The sequence below is a fragment of the Carassius gibelio genome, chromosome B5 (assembly GCF_023724105.1).
Source record: "Carassius gibelio isolate Cgi1373 ecotype wild population from Czech Republic chromosome B5, carGib1.2-hapl.c, whole genome shotgun sequence".
Lineage (NCBI taxonomy): Eukaryota > Metazoa > Chordata > Actinopteri > Cypriniformes > Cyprinidae > Carassius > Carassius gibelio.
In genome coordinates this window covers 29,018,639-29,042,120 of record NC_068400.1, presented here as the reverse complement: position 1 = coordinate 29,042,120, position 23,482 = coordinate 29,018,639, and the positions used below count along the sequence as shown (strand labels likewise).

Sequence of the window (23,482 nt, the reverse complement as noted above, 5' to 3'; positions counted from 1 at the left end):
GACGTCTTTGTCAGTGGAACAATAAACAGTGGCTGCATTAATCTTTCATGAACTCTTTTTATGGAACGTTAGCTGACTTGGACAGAGGAGCTCACAGCGGCTTGTAATGTATATAGAAGTATCACTTTAGCTGTATCAAAAGTATGCCTTGCTCTTAGTTTGCCGAGGGTTTTGCCTGTGTGTTTATTCAAGGAAATTCTTCATTGTTTCCAGGAAAGCTAATTGATTTGTGCAGCTCAGTACACTTTTAGTACACTTCCCAAGAGTAAATCAAGCATCTTTTAAAGCCACAGAGGAGTTATGGTTCCCAAAATCATTTGTATTTGATTGCATATGGCCTCTTTTATTATAGTGTTGTGTCAATATTGATTCTTTTTTTTACAGCTATATGCACATGCTCAAATGTATGTGACTCTCAAGGCATCTTGTCGAGCAAATGTCTGCATTTATTACGAAACAAAAATCTGTCATTGTTTTATGGAAAAAAACAACAACCTCACGTTGCTTGCTTTTGTCTGTACCTAAAAGAGAACTTGCTAGTTGTCATGGATATTAAGTTACAGTCATATGTGCTGGCACGCAGGTCTCCTAATGGTTTGTTTCAGCTGCATCCCTCGGCAGAGTCTTCTTCTTTCCTCTGCAGAGAGCTGCAGTCTTGATACTTAGCAGGTTTCAGTCAGTGTTTGTGTTAACGCTGTTTGTTTCAGTATCCTGGGCAAAGCATGCGTGTTAATGCTGTCTGGTTTAGCTGTGTTCTCTCATACAAATCAACATGGACCTCAGTTAGCTTCAGGTAGATTCTTTTGAGACTTTCAAAAAAACAAAAAAATGCGCTAGATGCACTTGTTCACTTTGACTTTGAAACTCAAACACTTGGAAATGCTGTACAGCCAAGTGCAGAACTGTGTTGGCTGCCTTTGTTGTTCCTTCCTCAGACAGAAATAGCACCTGACCCAGATTTTTCTTTAAACTTTGAACATTTAGTGAATGAGTAGTCAATATTGATGACGCCATTCATTATTGTGGACGTCGATACGAGTCACCACAGTGAATTGAACATTTTGTAACTCTTGTTATTTTTATTTTTGATTCATTCTAAGTTAAACATAAATGGAAATCTGTTGGGAAAGTGAGTTTCGTCATGTTTTTCATCAATACAATGATAATTATCTTCACTGAAATGATCTCTCTCCTTCTCTGTCATTTAGGGCCCTCTCCATGGATATAGACACAGATTATGAGCGTCCTAATGTGGAGACCATAAAGTGTGTGGTGGTGGGTGATAATGCGGTGGGCAAGACCCGACTCATCTGTGCCCGTGCCTGCAATGCCACCCTTACTCAGTACCAGCTGCTTGCCACCCACGTGCCAACTGTCTGGGCCATCGACCAATACCGTGTGTGCCAGGAGGTGGGCAGACCTTTGGCATATTGTGTACATGTTGAAGAGCACTGAGTGTTGACATAAACACTGAATATCTCATTTGCCAGAAGTCTTACATTGTAGTGGAAAAGTTACAGTCAAATAGAAAAGTACATATAAACATCACAGTGGAGTACAACCTGTTTAACAAGTGTATTTATATACTTTAGATTATATAAAATTGTTAAAAAGGGGGGGGGGGGGTACATATTTAAAATATCAGTAAATTAATAGATAGACATATACACACACATTCACTATATAATACCATTCAAAATATTTTTCTCATCAAAGTTGCGTTTATGTGATCAAAATAATAATAATAATAATAATAATGTCACATGTTCCTTCAGAAATCGTTCTAATAAGCTGATTTATTATCAATGTTGGAAACAGCTTTTACTGCTTAATTATACAAATTTTTATGAACCTGTGAAATTTTTTTTATGTTTCCTCAATGAATATAAAGTAAAAATGTTTAATTAATTTAGCAAAAACAGAATTTATTTAAAAAAACAAATATTTTGTAATAATATACACTACTGTTAAGAAATTAATAATTTCTTTCAGCAAGGATGAATTGAATAAAAAGTGATGGTAACAAATTATATTGTTAGAAAAGATTTCTATTTTGAATAAAGCTGTTTTTTTTAATGTTTTATTCATTAAAGAATCCTGAAAAAAGTATCACAGGTTCCAAATATATATATATATATATATATATATATATATATATATATATATATATAAGCAGCACAACTGTTTTTAACAGTTAATAATAAATCAGCATATTGTTAATAAACTAGAATACTTTCTGAAGGATCATGAGACACTGAAGACTGGAGTAATGGATGATGAAAATTCAGCTTTGCGTCACATGATTAAATTATTTTTATTTCTGTATATTACAATAAACTGTATTTTAAATTGTGACAATATTTCACAAAATTATTCTTTTTTTGTATTTTGTAAGTAATACATTTTGTGAGATATATATAATTTATTTGTATATGCATTTGTAAGTGTTGTGTGCAGTTATACATATTAAGCTCATTAAAACGAATATAAAACAAAATATACTAATAAAATATTTAAAATAAGGATTGTACTTAAAGTTTACTTCACTTAGAATTACATTGCACATTATTATGAATATAATGTGTTTCCATTGGTGTACTGGTAGAATTAAACAAAAGTGTTTTGTCCAGGTGCTGGAGAGGTCACGAGATGTGGTGGACGAGGTCAGTGTCTCCCTCAGGCTGTGGGACACATTTGGAGATCATCACAAAGATAGACGCTTCGCTTATGGCAGGTCAGTTACACAATATGAAGCTGGATTTGGACTCATAGTGCTCAGTGTCATGGCATGTGTGTTAACCACTAGGCCATGGCACACTAAACCCCTTGATACACAAACACTTGATGTCCCACAATACAGTTCCTCAGATCAATCTTCCATTTGTTTGTTCTGGTGTCTCTCCACTATTGACTGTGGCATGTGTTGCCCTGCCAAGGTTTGGTTATTGCCCTAATCCTCCCAGCTGGGAAGGTAATGTGCTGTAAGCCTAGCCAAAGATCACTGTGTGGAGGCTCTTATTCTCAGCGCACCGAGGATCAGTGGATCAGCAGTGGTGCTTTGGCTCGTGGCAGTGCAGCAGATCACAGTAGCCGCTGAGCCAAAAAAGGAGATGGGGTCAGAGATGAGGGAGATTGACACTGTTCCTAAATTCTTACAGTGCTTCCCACATGTATTTGAACATCTAAGTCACACTTCAAATATAGGAATCTCTTTGCATTAAATAAGCAATATCAAACAACATAGCATCTGCAAACAAATTCTGATATTTCTGATGCAATTAGAATAGTTTTAAAATAATTTTTAGCAAATGTATGAGATTCCCTCATATACATTTTTCGTGATCATAAGTGTTTTTCAATAAATGCTATGAACCTGTGGCATTTTGTGTCACCAGCTCAGATCTTTGACCACACAAAGTACCCACACTTCAGATAAAATGCCATTTACAGGTTTGCGGTCAGTAAAATGTCTTAATGTTTTTGAAAAAAACAGCCGTTACTCCATTCTTCAGTGTCACATGATTTTTCAGAAATCATTCTAATATCCTGATTTGTATTATCATCAATGAAAACAGTTGTACTGTATTATATATTTGTGGTTTGATTAACTTTTGATGAAAAAAAAGTTTTAAAAAAGCACAGCATTTACTGTAACTTTTGATCAGTTTATTGCATCCTTGCTGAATAAAAGTATTAATTTCTTTTTTTAAATCTTAATGACACCACACTTTTTAACAGCAGTCTTACTTGGTAATTGACAACTAAAGTTTTGATTATGTAATGCATCCAATAATTTAACAATATAATAGTGTTGTGAATGTTATGTTTTTGTAGGATGTATTTGTGTGGCAAACAGAGGGAAAGAGAGTGGAAGACAGAGAAGTCCGTGTGAATGAACCACAGGATGTGTGTCTGTGAGATCAGACACGTAGAGTGTGTGTGCACAGTACAGAGGCAGATGCAGTCAGCTGATAAAGCATTATTAATGGTGGTGCCCTGTTATGGAAACACAAAGTCAGGTGACCTTCACCCCGGTGTCTGTTACTTAAGCTAAATACACACCCACACGCAGACGCATTTAACATTTCTTGAAAATGTTTATCAAAGCCTAGCTGAGTCTATTAATTATTTGTGAAGAGGAATTGACAAACACATTGTGAAACACATGTGAAAGGATCCAAACTTATTTAGAAATCTCTGGAGGAACCATGACTCAGCGGGGAAGCCCTGCTCCCATGGGCTAACACATATTTACACATAAATATATGCATCATGCATATATACAAAAAGGTCATTTTGAACAGACTCGTAAGTCAGTGTTGGATTACCATGTTATAGCATCAATGTACTATGCCTATTGTCTTTGTTGTGAATTTTTAGATTTATTTATATATATTTAAATATATGTCTGTGATCAAGAGAGTATTTACACTAGTGTAGTCAAGCAGACACGTAGTCAGGAGTTTGAACTTAGACATGCTCTACATATCACTACAGAACACCACACATACTGATTACATAACACAGTCCTTTATGACCCTCAACAATTGCTTCTACAGCACAAGCAGTTGTTATTCACTGAGAGATGGTGAATGGTTGTGGATAGATCTGCAGATGTGTTAGTCTGTGTTTTAGTCTATTTTTTTTCTTAAGGCTTATTCAAATTAAACATGATAACTATAACAATAAAGATATCGTTTTAAAGGGGTCATATGGTGCAATTAAATTTTTCCTTTCTCTTTGGAGTGTCTTTCTCTCTTGGTGTATAAAGAAGATCTGTAAAGTTGCAAATACTAAAAGTCTCAAATCCAAAGAGATATTCTTTATCAAAGTTAAGACTCTGACACGCCCCCACTAAAACGGCTCATTAAAACGGCTCATTCAAACACCCCCCCCCCCCACATATCTACATCACTATATGGAAATATTTGCATAATGCCGCCCAAATGTCCACACAAAGAAAGAAGGCGTGGCTTCAGTAACCGCAGTTAGTGTTGAAGCAGCCATGTCAGTGAGATGCTGTGTGTATCTAGGAGAAAGCAAAAGCACTTTATTTGGCCTTCCGAAAGTAGATGCATTTAGCAATCTTTAAGATTACTTATACCATACATGGAAAAATATCAAGTATTTCCAAAGTAAGTAAACATGTTTTTGACCACTTCTGTAATTTCATGTTTTCAGGAAATTCCCTTGTTTAATCATCACACATGAGGTGTTTGCCAATAATTAAACAACTTTTTTTTAGAAAGTAACTCTAGATTTTAACTTTATTAATCAATAATTATTTTCTAAAAAGATTATAACTTTAGAAAATATCTTAGAAACGTTGTCTGAGAAACATTGGCTGTCATATCATATCTAAACATGCACATGAGCACTTTCCAGTGTAAATGCATAACTGTAAAAAAGATATCTTCTAGACCAGGTCTGTTTGCATTTCAACCACAGTGCGGTGCTCCATTAGTCATCCTTGTGTATGTTGGTCTCACATGATGAGCTTGTGAGTGCAGCTCAGACAACTCGCTGTTATTAGACCAACGCTGGTTATTCAGTCAGACTAGATGCTTTAATGACTTGCTCAACACCTTGTGCGCTCACACATTCACTGGAAGAGCACACATGCATTAATACACACAATCTATCAATCCTTACTTTATTTGGCTGCTCGCTCACTCACTGTTTCTTTATGAAGTTTGTTCATGCCGCTTGGAAAATGGTCTTACCACGGTTTTCATTTCACAAAAGACTGATTATGATTATTTGTTGCATTTCACAGTTTTTATTCCAAGAACAGTGATTCACTGTCCACTCTGTGTAGGATGATTAATGTCCAGGGTTTGCCAATTTCCTGCCTATTACATGATTTGTTCGGATGTATTCTCTTAAAATAAACCGATTTCTTTCTCTTTGTGTGTTTAGATCAGATGTGGTAGTGCTGTGCTTCTCTTTGGCCAATCCAAACTCCCTGCGCCATGTCCGCACCATGTGGTTCCCTGAGATTAAGCATTTCTGCCCCCGCACCCCGATCATCCTGGTGGGCTGCCAGCTGGACCTGCGCTATGCTGATCTGGACGCTGTTAACAGGGCTCGCCGGCCTCTGGCCAAGTACGGACCACATCCTACACCCACTCGTAGCACATATTGTGTTATTAAACTTCAGCATGTAAAGTTTTCAGGGGCTTCCGTTTTGTGAGAGTCATTGTATTATTATTGTGTTTTTACGTTTGTAGTCAGTTCTGTAAGTGTCATTTATTTTGGCTGTTAGAAGTTTTCTGTGTTTATTGTTAATAATGGATTTGAGGACATATATAAATTTAAATGAATTTCTGTGAACAAACATTTTTATTTTGAAGTGAAATGTTCAATATAGACCCTCAGTGTTAGAACAAGTCTCCCAGTGAAATGCATGATGTTGCTGCTTTTTTGTAGTTTGTTAAATAATTATTGAAATTCATGGCAGTATTTGTAAAAAGATGTTCTTTCTGTTTTAAACATCTTTGCTATTCTTCATAACTTAGGCCGATCTAAATTCATAGTCTGTCGCTATTATGGCATCCCTTTAATTAAAAATATTGGCCCTAATATAATTCAACATATATCTATAAATCAGTTTTGTAATATAATTTAGATTGTCTAAATGGATACATTTACATAGAATACAAATCTGATTATGTATTATAAATAGTAAAAAATGAAAAAGAATAAGATATATTTTACACCATCGTTCAAATTTGGGGTCAGTAAGAATTGATTTGTTCTTTTTCAACTCTCCCCTATTAGACCCATCAAACCCACAGACATTCTTCCCCCAGAACGAGGCCATGAGGTCGCCAAGGAACTTGGCATTCCATACTATGAAACAAGCATCGTCGCTCAGTTCGGTGTAAAGGATGTTTTTGACAATGCTATCCGTGCTGCACTCATCTCTCGACGCCACCTTCAGTTCTGGAAGTCCCATCTAAAGAAGGTTCAGCGTCCCCTCCTTCAGGCTCCCTTTCTTCCTCCCAGACCACCACGACCTGTCGTAGGCATCCCTGATCCTCCTCCCATTGATGGAGAAGGTCCGGACTCTCTTTTCTGCCAACCGTTGTGTGGAGACGTCCTGTTTCTCCTCCAGGCCGGGGCCACTCGTGTCTTTGCCCACAAGGTGTTCCTGGCCACTTCCTGCTCAAAGTTCTATGACCTTTTCACCATGGATCTTGGAGAGGCAGGGATGGAGCTGGAGGGTGAGGAGAGCTCAGAGGGGAGCGAGGAAGAGGAGCAAAGCCGTAGAGGAGCCAAAGAGCAGGCTGGGCGTACCAAGAGCCTGGACATTGATAAGGAGAGTGAAGGAGGCACAAGGGGTTCAGATAGGCTGCTCATGTTGCAGCAAGGCTCACTGAGGACTTCACAGAGCGATAACGCTCTGCCTGCCAGGGACCAGCACTCTATAGGACCTCTGGGATCAGGCCGTGCTCTTTTGGGATGGGGGCGTGGTTTCTTGGGGGTATACTTGGAGATGGTGGAGGACCCTGTGACAGGTTGTCCGAGACTCATGACAGTAGTTTCAATGGATGATCTCATTCAGAAGGGGCCTTTCCAGGTAAAGAACAAACTTAGGTGACACAATCGATAGCATGTTTAATAAGATTCTCAGTCGATATATCTAAAAAGTTTCAGTGACAGTGTCAAATTGTCTGTTATCCTTGTTAACTTTGCTTTTTCAGGCAGTGCTGCAGTACTTATATACGGGTCACCTGGATGAGACACGTGGGGATCTGATGCATGTGGCCACCATCGCCGAGCTTCTGGAGGTCTTCGACCTCCGTATGATGGTGGCCAACGTCCTGAACCGTGAGAGCTTCATGAACCAAGAGATCACCAAAGCCTTCCATGTGCGTCGTGCCAACCGCATCAAAGAGTGCCTGAGCAAGGGCACCTTTGCTGGTAGGCAATCTGAAATCAGGATCAAACATTATGTATTATATATATCTATGTGAAGAAGCATTAATATAGGATCTATCTAATAGCCAGAACACAATGCATACAAGTTCTATTTTCAATTCCACAATTCGGTGGAATTGAAATAGAATAGTTCATACTCTAGAACAGTGCCTTCATTCAGTCCTTTTGTTGTTTTTAAGGAAATGCCCAGTGGAGTGCTTTAAAATATCCCTTCATTGCTGTCAGTGAATATTTGCATATTGTGGACGTGTTTGCTTTTCTGCTTTGTGTTTTCTGTGTCGCTTACTCTGTTGATGTCACGTCTTGTGTGCATGTTTTTCATAATTAATCTTTTTCAACACCCCTATATTCTCCACCTACACCTGTTTACTTCATTGCATCCTCTGCAACTGTCATGACCTCATTGCCCAACCATGAAGGTGCTTCTCTCATGTTTGAAAACCAGAACGTTTTTCATCTCCATTGTGGCCTGAAGACTACTTGTACAATCCCTATGGGTATGCAGAAGTTTATAAACTGAATCATTAGGGATTTATTTTCTCCCCCCCTTAGAGTAAAAATCTTCACTGACTTGAATTAGGTGTTTTTTTTCCATCATGCCCCCCTGATACCCACAGCATACTGCTAAACAACCTGTACCACATCATATTTTTTAACATAGTGAGCCACAGTGAACTTGTGGAGTCATCCATGTCAGTCCCTAAAGATTTTGCTGCTAAAATATATTTGCCCACTATATGGTCCCAGTCTGGCCTTCCCTTCACATTTTCTGTCTTCTTATCCTTAGCCTTGTCAATCTGTCTATTTATTATTGGTCTATGTGTCTATCTGTCTCTTCGTCTGTCTCTGTGTTGGTCCGTCCACCTGTCTCCCCCTCTGTAGCCTCGACTCTGTGACACACGCCGAGATGTGTGCTCTTTTCCTCCCGGTTTTAGATGTGGTGTTTCGACTGGACGACGGGTATCTGCCAGCCCACAAGCCACTGCTCATCTCAAGCTGTGATTGGATGGCAGCCATGTTTCGTGGATCCTTCATGGAGAGTTACATTGAAGAGGTATGCAGAGATTTTAGAGATTCTTTAAAGCAAGAGCATGGCAATATCTACGCTATATATACATACACATACACAGTATATATACATTTTGTGTTACTGCACTGACAGATGAAAAAAAAAAAACTAATTTGTAACAAGAAGAATTTGCAGACTAAAACTGTGTTCCTGTGGCTAGAGCATTGTGTTAGCAGCTCAAAAGATTGTGGGTTCAATTCCAAGGGAACACTCATACTAGTACATTTTTTTATAAAATTATATCCTGAATGCACTGTAAGTCACTTTGGATGAAAAAGCGTCTGCTAAATGCATAAATGTACATGTAAAACAAAGCATATGCATAAAGGCAACTTTCAAATCAAGCATCTTTCTGTTGGTTCTATTCTCTAAGCATTGACTAGATACCAAAGTACCAGTATTTTTAACATCAGTGGTCTACGTCATATGGGTTGGATTTAGGCTCAACACATTTCTAAAAGTTTCACCGAAACTTTTTTTATGGAGCCACAAAGTACTAATACAAAGTACTATTCATCTCAGTCACCTTGATCCTTCCTACCCTGGAGCTTTGACAGATCCCACTAAAAAAGTGGCACAGGTAGTTAAAACTAGGCCACCTCTATGACAGGCTGACCCACATTGATGCAGCTGCGACAGGAGACCATCTCATCCATATGAATGAATTAACCGCCCTGCATTGTGTCTGTGCTCCCATATTAAAGAGAGGCAAGCTAGAAGGGGTCTAGAAAGATTTATTTGCAGTGATTAAAGGGGGGGTGAAATGCTATTTCATGCATACTGAGTTTTTTACACTGTTAAAGAGTTGGATTCCCATGCTAAACATGGACAAAGTTTCAAAAATTAAGTTGTACGTTTGAAGGAGTATTTCTGTTCCAAAAATACTCCTTCTGGTTTGTCACAAGTTTCGTAAAGTTTTTTTCGAGTATGGCTCTGTGTGACGTTAGATGGAGCGGAATTTCCTTATATGGGTCCTTAGGGCACGTCTGCCGGAAGAGCGCGCGCTCCCGTATAGCAGAGCACTGTGAGGCTGAGCACAGACATTCACTGATCAGAGCGAGAGCGTCGCGAAATGTCACAAAAGGAGTGTTTTTGGTTGCCAGGGCAAGACAACCCTGCACAGAATACCAAAGAAAAAACAGCATTAAGGGACCAGTGGATGGAGTTAATTTTTTACAGAGCATCAACGGAGTTGTGCAAGTGTTTTTGTTTGTTCCCTGCATTTCGAAAATGCTTGTTTTACAAACAAGGCCCAGTTTGACGATGGATTTGCGTATCGTTTATTTCTTAAGGATGATGCAATCCCAACGAAAAAGGGTCACGATCGTGTGTTGGAACCGCAGGCGGTGAGTAAAACTGTTTAAAATATCTCTGCCTCCTTGTTAGTGCGTCCCCTCCCATGCCGAGACCCGGGTTCAATCCCCGCTCGGAGCGAGTCGTTGCTGCTGCTGCTCTCGTTCAGTTTCAGCCTCGGGATCTGATTCTGATTCAAAAATAAATGGCTGAATCTGACTGTTAGCCATGGTTTATTTTGGATGATGGTTTTTTCCTCAAGGTAATGTCAGAGCCGTTAAATATGTTTTTCAACGGCTCTGGGTAATGTCACAGCTTCCAAACGCTCTCAACGCAAAAGCCTACTGGCGTTCGTGATTCTTTAGCTCCGCCCACACGTCACGCCTCCAGTCGGTCGTGTTTTTCCGGGAAAAATCGGTACAGACTATCTTTCTCTTATGAATATAATAAAACTAAATACTTTTTGGAGTTATGAAGGATGCAGTACTACTCTATAGGTACTCAAGATTAACAGGATATTGAGTGAAAACGAGCATTTCACCCCCACTTTAAGGTTGTAGACCAAATTTAGGATATGGTCTAGTTTTTACATCATGTTAGAGTTATATTAATATACAGTATAGTTTTACATTTTTCTGGTCGAGTTAGATCAGGTGATTATTTTCAGTCTGTATTATGCTTATTTCATTGTCATGTAATTTTGCTTTTGACAAGAGTTGATATAACGATATGGTATCTGTAGATTATGCATGCGTTCATTCCAAAACACGCTCACATCTTTGTTAAAAAAGTGGAGTGACGTGGCCGAGTGTGGTGGCCCGTGCTCTATTTGTGTGTGTTTCAGTGCATTGCTAAATTTATAGTGACATGAGGTTTGTTGGCACTTCCTCCAGTCATTTCCTCAGCAATGTCATGTGAACATGTGAAGTAGGTTTTGGTGTGAAACTTTCATAGATTTTTGGTCTCAAAGTTGTATTTAACTAAAACCACATGACATCCATTCCACATGGTTTTTGGTTTGATTTACGCTTCTACACTTCGTTTTTTATGGAAATTATTCTAACACATCACAGTTACTTCTTGGCATAAATTTAGCTCATGTATTTTTCATCCAGAACTATTAAGTCAGGTGTCAAAGGTAAGGTTTCGCTGTACACAACTCTATCCGGGTCTATCCCGTGCTCGCTCTCTGATTTCCTTGGGCTACCGGCTGTCAGCTCAAGTTCTAGAAAGACAAGCTCCTTAAGGGCAGGAACTCGGGACCAAGCTGACCAACACCAGAGGCCGAGAGTTATAGGTGTCCAGGCCTGCTGGTGAACAGGATCACCCTGTATAACATTACAAGCATTTCTGGGAGCTAGATTTTCAGCACAAGAACAAACTGATGTGGGAAATAGGATGCTGGCTGCTTTTCTATTCTGACAGCATCGGCTGAGAGAGTATTTCACATAGAGATTAACACAAGGTGGCCAGAGACAAGTAAACTTAGTTCTGCTTTGACAAGCTTGGCATGCTCTTTGGTCAAGCATTGAATTTTAGGAGCATAATAGCGTTACAATGATTGATTTTAAATTCTCTTACCCTCATGCAAGTTGCTGGGACCTTCAAAACTGGCACTTCACAAACCACACAAAACAAACATGACAGTAGTCCATAAGACCCCAGTTGATAAATCAATGTCTTCTGAAGCTTGCTAGAGTTTTGTTTCAGAAAAATACTAATACATACCAAACAGCGTGGAAGCGCAGAGGATTGTCAGTACTTTTATACATTTTACCGTGCTCTTGCATCACGCTTCACAGTGTGCTGATGTATACATCAAACGAACGTTCATATGACAGTTGGCCATTTTAAGTGGCAGCTTTGTTTGAGGCTCTTATTCACGAGTGTTATATGGACTCAAAGTGACGTATATGGACACAAGGATTATTTTCAAAATATTATGTGTTCACTTGAAGAAAGAAAGTCATATACATCAGGTTTAGGAAATGAGAGATCATTTATTTTTGGGTGGAGTATCCCTTTAATATCTATTTTGGTATTAGTACAGTAACTATCTTTGAGGTGGTGTTACTTTTTATTTATTTTTATTTATTTTTTTGTCTCTTGTGCACATAGCTTACTTAATGCAAGAAGTTTTTGTGTGTTTTCAGTAGAAATATCATTAGAAAAAGAGTTCACAAGGAGGGAGAAATTGGGTTGTTTGGTTATTGACTCATAGTAACCAAGTTCCTTTTTTCTTTTTGAACTCTTTTGTATTCTAACCAAGCCACTTAAAATTGTCCTTCTGGTGCCTCTTTCTTGGAACCTGAGCAGCAATCATTTTAGAAATGTTCATTGGGCCTTGTAAACGTTAAAAAACCGAGCCTGATTTCATACGTAATGATGCAAGACAAAGAGCTGCTCCTCAAGTCTGGCACAGCAGGCACTGTAGCGACTGGTTGTAGTGAACATTTGTACTATTTTTAGGTTGTGAATAGAGCGAGCACTTGTCACTGTCTGTGCAGCAGTCAGCACAGAAGGTGTTGTATAACCAGATATAAAGCCCTTGCAAGACCTCAGGGTGGCAAATATTTATAAAGTGTCATTCAGCTGAGTAAAGCTGGTCGATCACCATAAGTGAATTTTTCAGAGTATGTACCCAAATGTTTCTTTTCTATCTCTGCACATTATTGTCACTTCAGTTTGTGACGCACAAAGTCAAGAGTTGTCCTTGATTGATCTACCACATGTAAGCTTTACTATTCTAGTCCTGTGCAGAAATATCTCTCAAGGCTTTTGAGGTTAGGCAGGACATACTTATTACTAAAGATGACTTTAAAAATCCATACAACATCTACACCGCTCCTGTATCTGAATGTTATTTATAGGTCTTTTTATGCTGAACGTTTACATTGCATGAAGCTCAATGTGAGTACACTCTTCAGTAAGTCTTGCTGGTCTATCTCTGTTGTTTTGAACATGCTGCTTTTTAAGGCAGGAAGTATCTGAACATACTGGAGATGCTCAGGTGTCAGAATTCCTTTCAGCAACATCATACTTCTGAGTGTGATTAGCACAAGACTGAACGGAAGCTCAAATGTGAGAAGCTGTCACATTTTTCCTGCGAGACAAAGATGAAGTGAAAATGGAGATGATGGAGGCGGAGACTGTGGTTGTGGTGTGCACTGCAGTAACTTGTTAGTTGATGAGAAAGAGTCTGGTTGCTTTTGATCGGTGACCACTTCCTCTGTAGCACACATTACCTTGGGTCTTGACCCCATTTTCTTCTCAAGGTAGTTTCATTGTTTTTTTCTCACTTCTTCCTCTTCTAAAAAACAACAAACTAACACAGCATATTAAAATCAACATTTTATTGAAATTCCGGTCAATTAAAAATAAAACACTTAAAACTAGTGAATTTAGGTATCAAGTTCATTATGAAAAATTACATTAATTTTGCAGTTTGTTAAAGATTACATTTAATGGTGCAATCAGTAGTTCTCCAGCTAGCATAAGCGTTGCTGTTCTCAATACTGACACCTCAGTGGTGTTAGATGCTGCTCTGCCATTTATCAGTGCAGATCAGTATGAAAAAAGAAATAATTTCTTAAAAATTAAACATTTCTTAAAGAATTCCAAACTGTTGCATGCATATTAAAAAGTCTTATATTTGCAGTATATATATTTACTTTTTATTTTACTTCTGCTAAATCTAGAAGTTGATGTTTTTTGATTTGTTTGCTTGTGCTTAAAAGTCTGAGACAAAATTTCCCTTCGCTCACAGCACTATTGTTATCTTTAGGTTTTAATAGGAAGTTGCCTACTGTGTCCCCTCTGCGTCTTTTAAGTCTGCCCTTTAGCCATAATGAACGGTCATATTCACCCTGACATTCTGTTAATTGGCTTTGAGACAGACAGGTGAAGGGCACCGCTAGGCTTCAGAAGTACTGCTGAGCGTCATCTTGCCACCCCGCAATGTACCGTCTCTGACCTATAGAATCTGTGTCAGCTTGCGGTCGTTGTGTGTCAGAAGCAGTACAGATTCTGTTGTGATAGGTTCTTGGTTTGATGCGTCTAAGATGAGTTTACCGCACTCACTAAGCAAGAAGCAGAAGGTCGGTGCAGTTTAGGGTAAGTGTAACTGTCTAGTCATTCCTAAATTGGATGTATGTGATCAATATTATTCAAAGCATTATAAAGATGTCTGCCTGTGATTGGAAAAAAACCCTTCACAAGATGCTAGTGCTGGTGGTTTCCAGGTTGCTATAAGCATCTGCACCCTGTAAGTGTTCAGTCCTTAAACAGGGTAATACTAGAGGCAACTAAATCCACTGCATCCTGTCCTAATTCACAGAGGAGAAATTGCTTAGTCTGAGCATGGCGAAAGGCATGAGGAGAAGGTTGCCATGGGTTGATCCACATACTCTGCTGCACTTTCCTCTTTTTGTCCCTGGTAAAAGCTCACCCCTAAATCCTTTGTTTGCTCTCCACTTTCCAGCCAAAGCAGAGTCAAAACAACAGCTCTTCTACCTTTAAGCTTGGGTTTATGTGATTTTGGTTATGAACGGTCTTGGACGTGGGCAGATTATCTCATGTGGCCTCCAGGGACCTCACATTGCATGCATGCTCTTAAATTCACCATGACATTACAGTGGCACAACAATTGTAACTTTCTGTGAAAGATGATTAAAGTGGATTACACTGTATTTGTGAAATTCACTAATGTTTACAAGTTTGGGTATCAGTAAGATTTTATATCATGGTGCCTACAAAACTAGGAAATATTATTACAGTTGAAAATAACTATATTTTAACTGTTTTAATATATTTGAAAACAATTTATTTCTGTGATGGCAAAGCTTGAGTTTTCAGCATCATTCAGAAATCATTCTAAAATACTGATTTGCTGCATAAGAAACATTTCTTTTTATTATCAATGCTTGAAATCAGGATTCGTTGATCAACAGGCAGTTAAGAAAGAGCAAAATAGAATATTATTTGCCATAATGAATCTGTCTTCACTGTCAGTTTTGATCAACTTAATGTGTCTTTTCTTTTAAAAAAAATCTCATTGACCACAAACTTTTGAAAGATAATGTGGCCTTATACTAAAATAATGTACATCTGTTTATTAAGACAGTATTTTTTTTAAGTTAAGAGGTTATAAACACCATAAATAAACTGTGGTTGTTTTGAATATGTTCTGGTGGTGACAGAATTTCCCATATCAGTATATTGGATGTTTTCTGTAAAGCATATTCTGTGTTCACTGTTATATGATGACAGTCTCTCCTGTAGGCTGGCTTGTTGGCTCTTGTTTATGCAGAGGCCAGGTTTCCCGTAGCGACAAGCCCACAGAGTTATTTTTCCACCGCTTTAAGCTGAGACTGTCAACGGTTTCAAACAGAGCTTTAATCTCTTGAAGGATGAAAGACCCCTTGTGGTGGCCACTGCTCTCGCCCTGCTATCACTCTCTCGAGCGCCTTCCTCCACGGGCCTTTTTGGACACTTGCATCCCTTTCTAACTGCTTCCTTGGGCACTTTGGGTCCTGCCATGTCAACACGGTGGCCAGGACCATGCAGGTCTCAATAGGGAAGAGGTGCCGAGCAGATTGTTTCATCCCTGGATCAATCTGCCTCTCGAGTTTCCATGTCCTGGAGATGGGCTATGAATAAACATTCCTCAGCACGGGTTATGAAATCTGTTCACACAAACTTTTCTCAACGTGGGCTTTTGTTAATAACTGTAAACTTGAAATATTTAGGCGGTTTTGTTGCTAACCGCCATGTATTTTTCTTTCTCTGTTTCTCTTTTTAGGTCTCTGTCCCCAACACCAGTTGTGCCTGCATGAGAGCCGTTCTGGAGTTTTTGTACTGTGGTGTGTTAACACCTTGTCCTGAACTGGAGCCAATGGACCTTATAATACTAGCCAACCGCCTCTGTCTTCCCCACCTTGTAGCTCTTACAGGTAGGTTTAATAATGGCTCTATATTTACCCAAAGGCAGACAGCATACCTTGAAAAAAAAAAAAAAACACTGTACAATTCTGTGGTTAATGGGCCCGGAAAGGAAAATAATCTGAGATCTTACACTTTCAGCATGAATTTGCAAAGGTGTCATTTGTGAGCCAAATGTTGGTTAATATTGCAGATGATTGCATTTAAACTCATCAAAGCTACTAGACATGGTGCTAACTGTCAAAAGAAATAAACAAAAATAAATGTTATCTACAGCTAAATATTATCTAAAAATACATTTGTGAAGGTGAGAAATCTTTCACTGTTGAACATCTTGTTGTCATGGAGTATTTTGCAAGTTGTTAACCATTAAGCCTCATGGCTGACATATTAACACTTGTTGTGTGGTGTTTTGTCATGGTCTACAGAGCAACATGCCGTTGAGGAGCTGTTGCAGTTGTCCGTTAAAGGGGTGGACATTGATGGCCATGTGCTGGCCTATCTGGAGATGGCTCAGGTAACATTAATAAAGATGAAGCAAACGAAGCCTTTAATAGAATGCACTGACTAATGAAGTGGCAATATAACCAATGGCGCACATTACAGAATTACCATTCATTCATAGCCTACTTTATTCTAGTTCAAAGGAGGAACAGTCTTTGCTTTTCAAATGAGCCTCATTGAGAGAAATCACGCTGTGCCAACTCTGCTTTTCTGTCTGCTGTAGTTCCACAATGCCAAGCAGCTCTCTGCCTGGTGTCTGCATCACATCTGCACCAACTACAATAGCGTTTGTCGAAAATTCCCTAAAGATATGAAGACGATGTCTCCGGGTAAGGAGCAAGAAGTGCTTTTGTTCATTTATTTATTAGATGTATATTATGTATAAATTAGATAAATTTAGCAAAGATGCACTTAATTGATCAGAAGTGACAGCAAAAACATTAATGTTAGATGTTAATGTTAGAATAGCTTTTTATTTTGAATAAATGCTCTTCTTTTCAATTTTCTATGGAGTAGAAGAATATTGAGCACCGCAACTGATTTCAAAGTTGATAATATTTCATTTGATAATGTTAATGGTGAAAATCAGATTTGCCGTGACAGGAATTAATTACATTTAAAAATCTAAAAACAGAATAGAAAACTAATATTTTAAATTGTGATAAAACTTCACCATTACTGATTTTACTGAATTTTTCGATCAAATAAATTCAGCCTTGGTGAGCATGAGAGACTTTCAAACACATTAACATTTTTTACTGTACCAATATTTATCTTTAGGTGAAAAAGCAAGATACAAATACTGAGGATTTTTCCACTGTATTTCCTTCATCCTGCCCTTTTGTTCTTCCAGAAAACCAGAAACACTTTGAGAAGCACCGCTGGCCCCCTGTTTGGTTCCTGAAGGAGGAAGACCGCTACCTTCGTTCTCAAAAAGAGCGAGAGCGTGAGGAGGAGATCTTACGCAAGCAGCACACCAAACGGGGCTGGTGTTTCTGGAGACATCCATCCTCCTCAGCACCCCACATTTCCTGAGGGTCTGTGTCCATCCATCCATTCAAACCCTCTGTACCCCTCTCCCTCATCTCAGTCCAGAGGCATGTAGCCAAGCCTGGGGAGCCCTGTTTCTGTGCATCCATCCCGACTGCTGGAAGCGAGTCTGGGTCTTCTTTGCCTCTGAGCTTTAACCTTCCCTCCCGCTTTGGGCCTTAGCCGGCTGCCCGCCACGAGAGCTCGAAGCATATGTGTCATTAAATGGGAGACGGCTCAGAGAAAGGCTGAATCTTTCTCACTCTCAATGCTACATGTTCTACTGTGTGAATGCAACAGGTCTCGCCGCAGCATCACATAGGGAATGGCATCATTGCAGTGACCTGCTTTCGCCTCTTAAGACTGTTATTATTATACAAGACCACACACGCACTCACACCAGCACCCCGTCTGAGCGCTGGCGCTCTGGGAAAACCATCATGTTCAATGCCTACAAGCTGAAACATAGCTTAGCTTTGAATACAAATAGCAACTAAAATGGTGGCAGGGATATATATAAAATAAATTGTTCAGATAAAGGGGCTATTGCCCTTGCCTGTATTCTCACTAAAAACAGTTCTCCATTTTGGATCTTCCATTGCCCCATATTGGCTCTGAATACCAATCGTGTTGCCTACTGAAGAACTCTTTTTTTTTTTAGATTGCTTACCCTGTTACTAAATTTTGCTCGTGTGGTAGAACAGAAGGGGTGTGTAGTTCAGGTCTGTCACTCACTAAAAAACTCAAGGCCAGCACCAAAGACAGACAGACACACAGACAACTCATTCAAACACAAACGCCTTACCAAAATCTGCAGAAACAAAAAGTTGACAGCAAGTAAACTACAGAATTAGGGCTATTTTACCACTGCCAGGACAGTATTAACAGTCACGGCTGTTATGTGACGTTCTGTAGATTGAGCTTTGTGATATGACCACTAGCAAGCTCCTCGACTTGCTTGCCTTTCACCTCCACCACTGGGGGGCGTCCTTGCCTTCTGAGTTTACCCTGCTTTCGAAAGTATTAGCTCCTCATTTGTTTGTTTCAGATCTTCAAATCCTTGTGAAATGCACTTGTTTTTGTAGCACTACTTCAATCTGAGATATTGGCAAACCAAAAAGTAGATTGCAATGTTTAGTATTCCTTCGCCACTCCCCTCTATTACTCCTCTGCTCCTCTACCTCTGCAGTTAGCCAAACTGAGGGAGAAACTATGGATCCACTTCCTGTAGTGTTTGATACGTTGCAATGTGATGCTTCACTTTGCACTTTACATACGCAGATACAATCGGTGCTCAGGATTAACCGGCTAAATGTCACAACGTTCAACCTTTCACCCATTATATATTTTAAGGGGCGGTTACACTAGACTTTGTGCAACAGTTGTGATGTGATGTCACACTATGTTGTGTCTTTAATTCCACTAAGCTGTCAAGCTATGACACAATGATCTTCAATTGGTCACACAAGTTTGCAGGTCAGAGTTCACCAAACGTTGAATGTTGTTTTTCTAGTATCCAACATTTGCATGCATATATATGCAATAAAAGTGTAGTGTGACCGCCTCTTTACACGAGTTTACCTGTTTTGACAATCTTAATAACAGAATATCCCAACATAAGCTGTAAATCAAAAGCGTATCCTTTCTTAAACGAAAAGCTTTCGATTTCACGCTTTGAAGCAGGTTTTGTGGTTAAATTGACAGTGATACGCTAACAGCCAGTTTCGGTTTGGTTTCTCTTTCAGACATGCATGCGCTGTGAAGTGTTGTTAGCATCCGTTTGCTATCTCGACTGCCTTCCATCTGAAAACATGAGTGCCTATGACCATTGTTACACTTTCCCTCTCCTACATTCAAGTATTTCTCGGTGAAGCATGTTTGTTTTGCCCGTTTCGTGCCTTTTAACAAAAGTGTTTTGAATAGCTACTTTGGAGGTGAGTGAGAAATTGGAGACATTTTAAGTTTTCCATGCCTATTTCCATCTTTTCCATTTCTATTTCTGGCTTTCTGATTTCGCTTCCTCGAGGCTGCACACTGCTTTTCACACCAGACGAGCTGAAATCATCAACAGCTACAAAAATAGACACGCAGAGCCCATGTGCTCAGACAGGCCGATCTGCACACAAAATAATAAATAAATGAAAAATAAAAGGGAAACATAGAGCAGACGCTGTATGGCTGTATGCTACCATCTTCACCCAAAGGGGCACTTTTGTAGGTTCATCCCACTAAGACGCTTTATTTATAGGGGCAGACAAATAAATGAATGTTTATAGATGCCACACTATGCCTAAAGGCTTAATAATTAGTAAAATTATGAATGTAAGACCTTACTGTGTATTTGCAGACTGGCTCTGTGATAAATTCTGTACTTGATCGCAGCTCTCCTGTCTGCCCCTTGGAGTTAAATAAGAACAATTCAAGAACACTTCAAACATCAACCTGCTTGTTGGGATGGAAAGCGTTGTTGGGCTTGTTAGCACTTTTTGTTCTTTGACTATTTGCTTTTGCACTTTTATTTTAGAGTTGGTCTGCCTTTGATGTGCATGGCATTGACTGTTTCTAAACTACGGCTTTTTAAAACATTTTGTAGCATGGAATGGTTTCTTCCATTAAAACGGTGCTCCTTATGGCCCTGCGTATTTTGTGCTTGCGTAAAAACAAAAAATCCCTCATACTTACTGTAAGCCTTTTATGTCGATTGCTCAAATCTTTGTACCTTCTGCTTTAATCGAATATGCCTTCATTGACTTCAAGGACATGTGATGAGTTTTCTGTTGAAATTAGGTGGTGTAGTAGATTTCAAATAAACAGTATTAGAAAGGTGTATTATTAGTCATTAAAAGGATGGTTCACCCTAAATGCGTATTCTGTCATTTGCTCACCCTCATGTTGTTTCAACATGTTTTATGTGAATTTATTGCTTCTGAAGAACACAAAAGAAGTGTGTGGTATCCATGAAGTCAAAGGCATTAAAATCAACTTTATTGTATGGACAAAACATTCTTATGTTCCACAGAAAAGGTCATACAAGTTTGAAATGACATCAGGGTGAGTAAATGATGAAAAAATGTTCATATTTAGGTGAACAATTGCTTTAAATTGAGAGATTGATTCAGACAGTGTCTAACAACAGGAAAGACAATAACTGCTTGCTAAATATGCACTTTAGCTTAAAATTTGATACAAATGAGATTCTGTCAATTTAACAAATTGTAAAGTATTTATCGGTGCATGTTTACAGGTAAGATGTGCATGGGAATGGGCGATGCGCTAACTTGTATGTAATTATGAATAACAGTAGCTTTCATTACTGAGGAATTATCATGCACTTTCATCATGTTATTGAATAAATAAAAAAATCGGAGCCCTTATTACAACTTTTAAAAAATCCATCCAAAACCCTTAAAGATACTTAATGTTATACTATATGTTTGTCATGTACATTATTATTGACACATTGTGGTTGTAGTTCTATTTATTTAATAACAGTTCAGCATTAGAATCCCACTAGTTTAAAAGAAATGTGAGAGCACTTGAGAATTGTGGTCTATTGTTGTGTTACCGTGCCTTTAATTAAAAAATAACGAAAAAAAAAACAATTCTGAAAAGAGGTCACTGCCTTTAGTTTTGATCAAGGTAATTGTAGTGCACTAACACGTACACACACACACACACACAACACCACAAGCTTTAGCTGACAGCCATCAGACCACTATTGCTCCTTCTGCATGTCTGTGGCCAGCATGTAGCATTACCCTCTGTTCTTTGAGTGATGATGTGAAATATTTTTATGCTTTCCCCCCTAACATTTTTGATGTTTTCATCCCTCTCTGATAGTGCTGTGTTGAGTGGAAACCTGTGCTTGTGGTGAACAGTGACTATAAGCGTTTGGATGAGAGTGAATGTAAACACATGCACATTAACCGCGCCAGAGGCACACTGGCACCCTCTACAGTTTTTACAAGGCTAAGGGTAATATAAATTGGTATATGACAGGAGATATGTTACACAACATTTTATTTTGGAACATGACTTTGGTTTAGGTGCCCCTCCCCCCCCCCTCTTTTTTGTTGTTGTTGCAAAATACTAATGCCAGAGAGCATTTATTGTGGTGATTTTTAATTATTTTATAAAAACATTCAACATTTGTAATAAACTGGAAAGGTTAACCACATCTTACTGCTTGTATAATTAACAATCTGACCTCAGGTCATAGGCAGAGTCCACTTCAAGCCCATGTTAGTTTCTGTGTTTCAACAGAGGGGCTTTCAAACCAACTTCCTTTATGTGCTTCTTCATCTCCATGAAAGAAAAGGGCCGTATTACTGAACAACATCTGTCAATTATAGTAAAGCAAATGTATGCCCTTTGGCAGACGCTGTCCCTCTTTCCACTTGTGGTGAGTTGTCCTTGCCATTTTTTGTCTTCTTGAGGTGAGGTAGGTGTCTCTGACCGTTGACCCTACCGCTGACCTCTCTTCCTCTTTCAAATCTGTGACTATTTAAAGCTGTTTTGCACTTTGTGGTTTTCTTTTAACTTCTTAGTTTGATTATTGTTTCTGATACCTGTTCTGTAATTATTGTTCTTGTTCTGAACCAGAAAAAGCACACACACACACACACACACACACACCATATACACCATACACACTACTAAGGGCTTTTAAAATACAAAATCAGAATGTTTTGCTGCTGTTGCAAAAAGAAAAAAGAAAAAAAAAGTTTTATTGAATCGTTTGTAATATTTTTTAACAACTGTGATTTGTACAAAATGGAGCAAAAAAGGGGTTGGAAAAAGGTTATCTGTTTCAGTATTTTAATGTTTGCTTGGCTTTTAATAAAAACTTAACTGAACTCATTTATTTGTGTGTGTTTTTATTTGCTATGAAATGTTAATTATTGATCATTAAAATGGTTAAATTAACACATTTTTATATAATAATCATTTAAAATGCACATGAAAGAGTATACAGTAACTGTTCTCAGATACACTGTAAAAATTATTTTTCAAAGTTGTAAATAAATATTGGCTGTATAATATGCAATTAAAACAAAAGTCTTTCTACTTTAAAATTTCATGTTTAATTCTACGTGTTGCTTCTGTTTGAAATGTGATTATAAATTTACAATAAATTTCTGAGAAATTCCTACACAATTTCTTCAGTGTATCTTACACATAAAAGGGATAATGGACACACATTTTATGTACGAGTTGTACAGGAGATCAGCTTGTTATGTGGAAATTCATTACTCTAAAATGCCCTGCAGAGGGAGACATACACAGATTTAAGCGTTTCCTCTCGTTAAACTCTATAATAAATATGTTTACCAAAATATTATATATATAATATAATGTCACATATATTTTTGCATTAGAATTATGACAATTTTTCCATGTACTAATACAATGTACTGCTAGTTGAGATGCATAGGTTTGTTGCAGAAGCACTACTTTTATTCAGCTGGCTCTTGCTTTATATCTCCTTCACAAAGTAGCAGACAAAATGGCTGAGTCATCACAAAGTGACTGCCTTCCTTCCCCCAGTCCCTTCCGTCAAACGCCTGGAACAATCAGATCAAAATGTCAGTCCCCACTGAGAGGTGACTTAATAAAACTCTTGTAATATGAGGTTTTTGGTTGTCATGCAAACATGGACATGGTAATGATTTCCATAGAACACAGTGGTTGCAGTGTTGCATT

At 38.5% G+C, this 23,482-nt stretch overlaps 1 protein-coding gene across 5 annotated transcripts in view; it reads left to right on the top strand.

Moving 5' to 3' along the window:
- The window catches only part of LOC127957939 (rho-related BTB domain-containing protein 2), a 46,641-nt gene extending 24,002 nt beyond the window's left edge, over positions 1–22,639 (top strand). For all 5 annotated transcript variants that reach the window (XM_052556661.1, XM_052556659.1, XM_052556660.1 and 2 more), the window contains 10 exons: positions 1,209–1,410; positions 2,631–2,734; positions 5,920–6,105; positions 6,781–7,582; positions 7,707–7,926; positions 8,880–8,998; positions 16,107–16,257; positions 16,675–16,763; positions 16,974–17,079; positions 17,604–22,639. In XM_052556661.1, coding sequence (XP_052412621.1) covers positions 1,219–1,410; positions 2,631–2,734; positions 5,920–6,105; positions 6,781–7,582; positions 7,707–7,926; positions 8,880–8,998; positions 16,107–16,257; positions 16,675–16,763; positions 16,974–17,079; positions 17,604–17,785 — 2,151 coding nt within the window. In that variant the 5' untranslated portion in view covers positions 1,209–1,218 and the 3' untranslated portion in view covers positions 17,786–22,639. The remainder of the gene's footprint in view (positions 1–1,208; positions 1,411–2,630; positions 2,735–5,919; positions 6,106–6,780; positions 7,583–7,706; positions 7,927–8,879; positions 8,999–16,106; positions 16,258–16,674; positions 16,764–16,973; positions 17,080–17,603) is intronic.
- Positions 22,640–23,482: the final 843 nt, after the last annotated feature.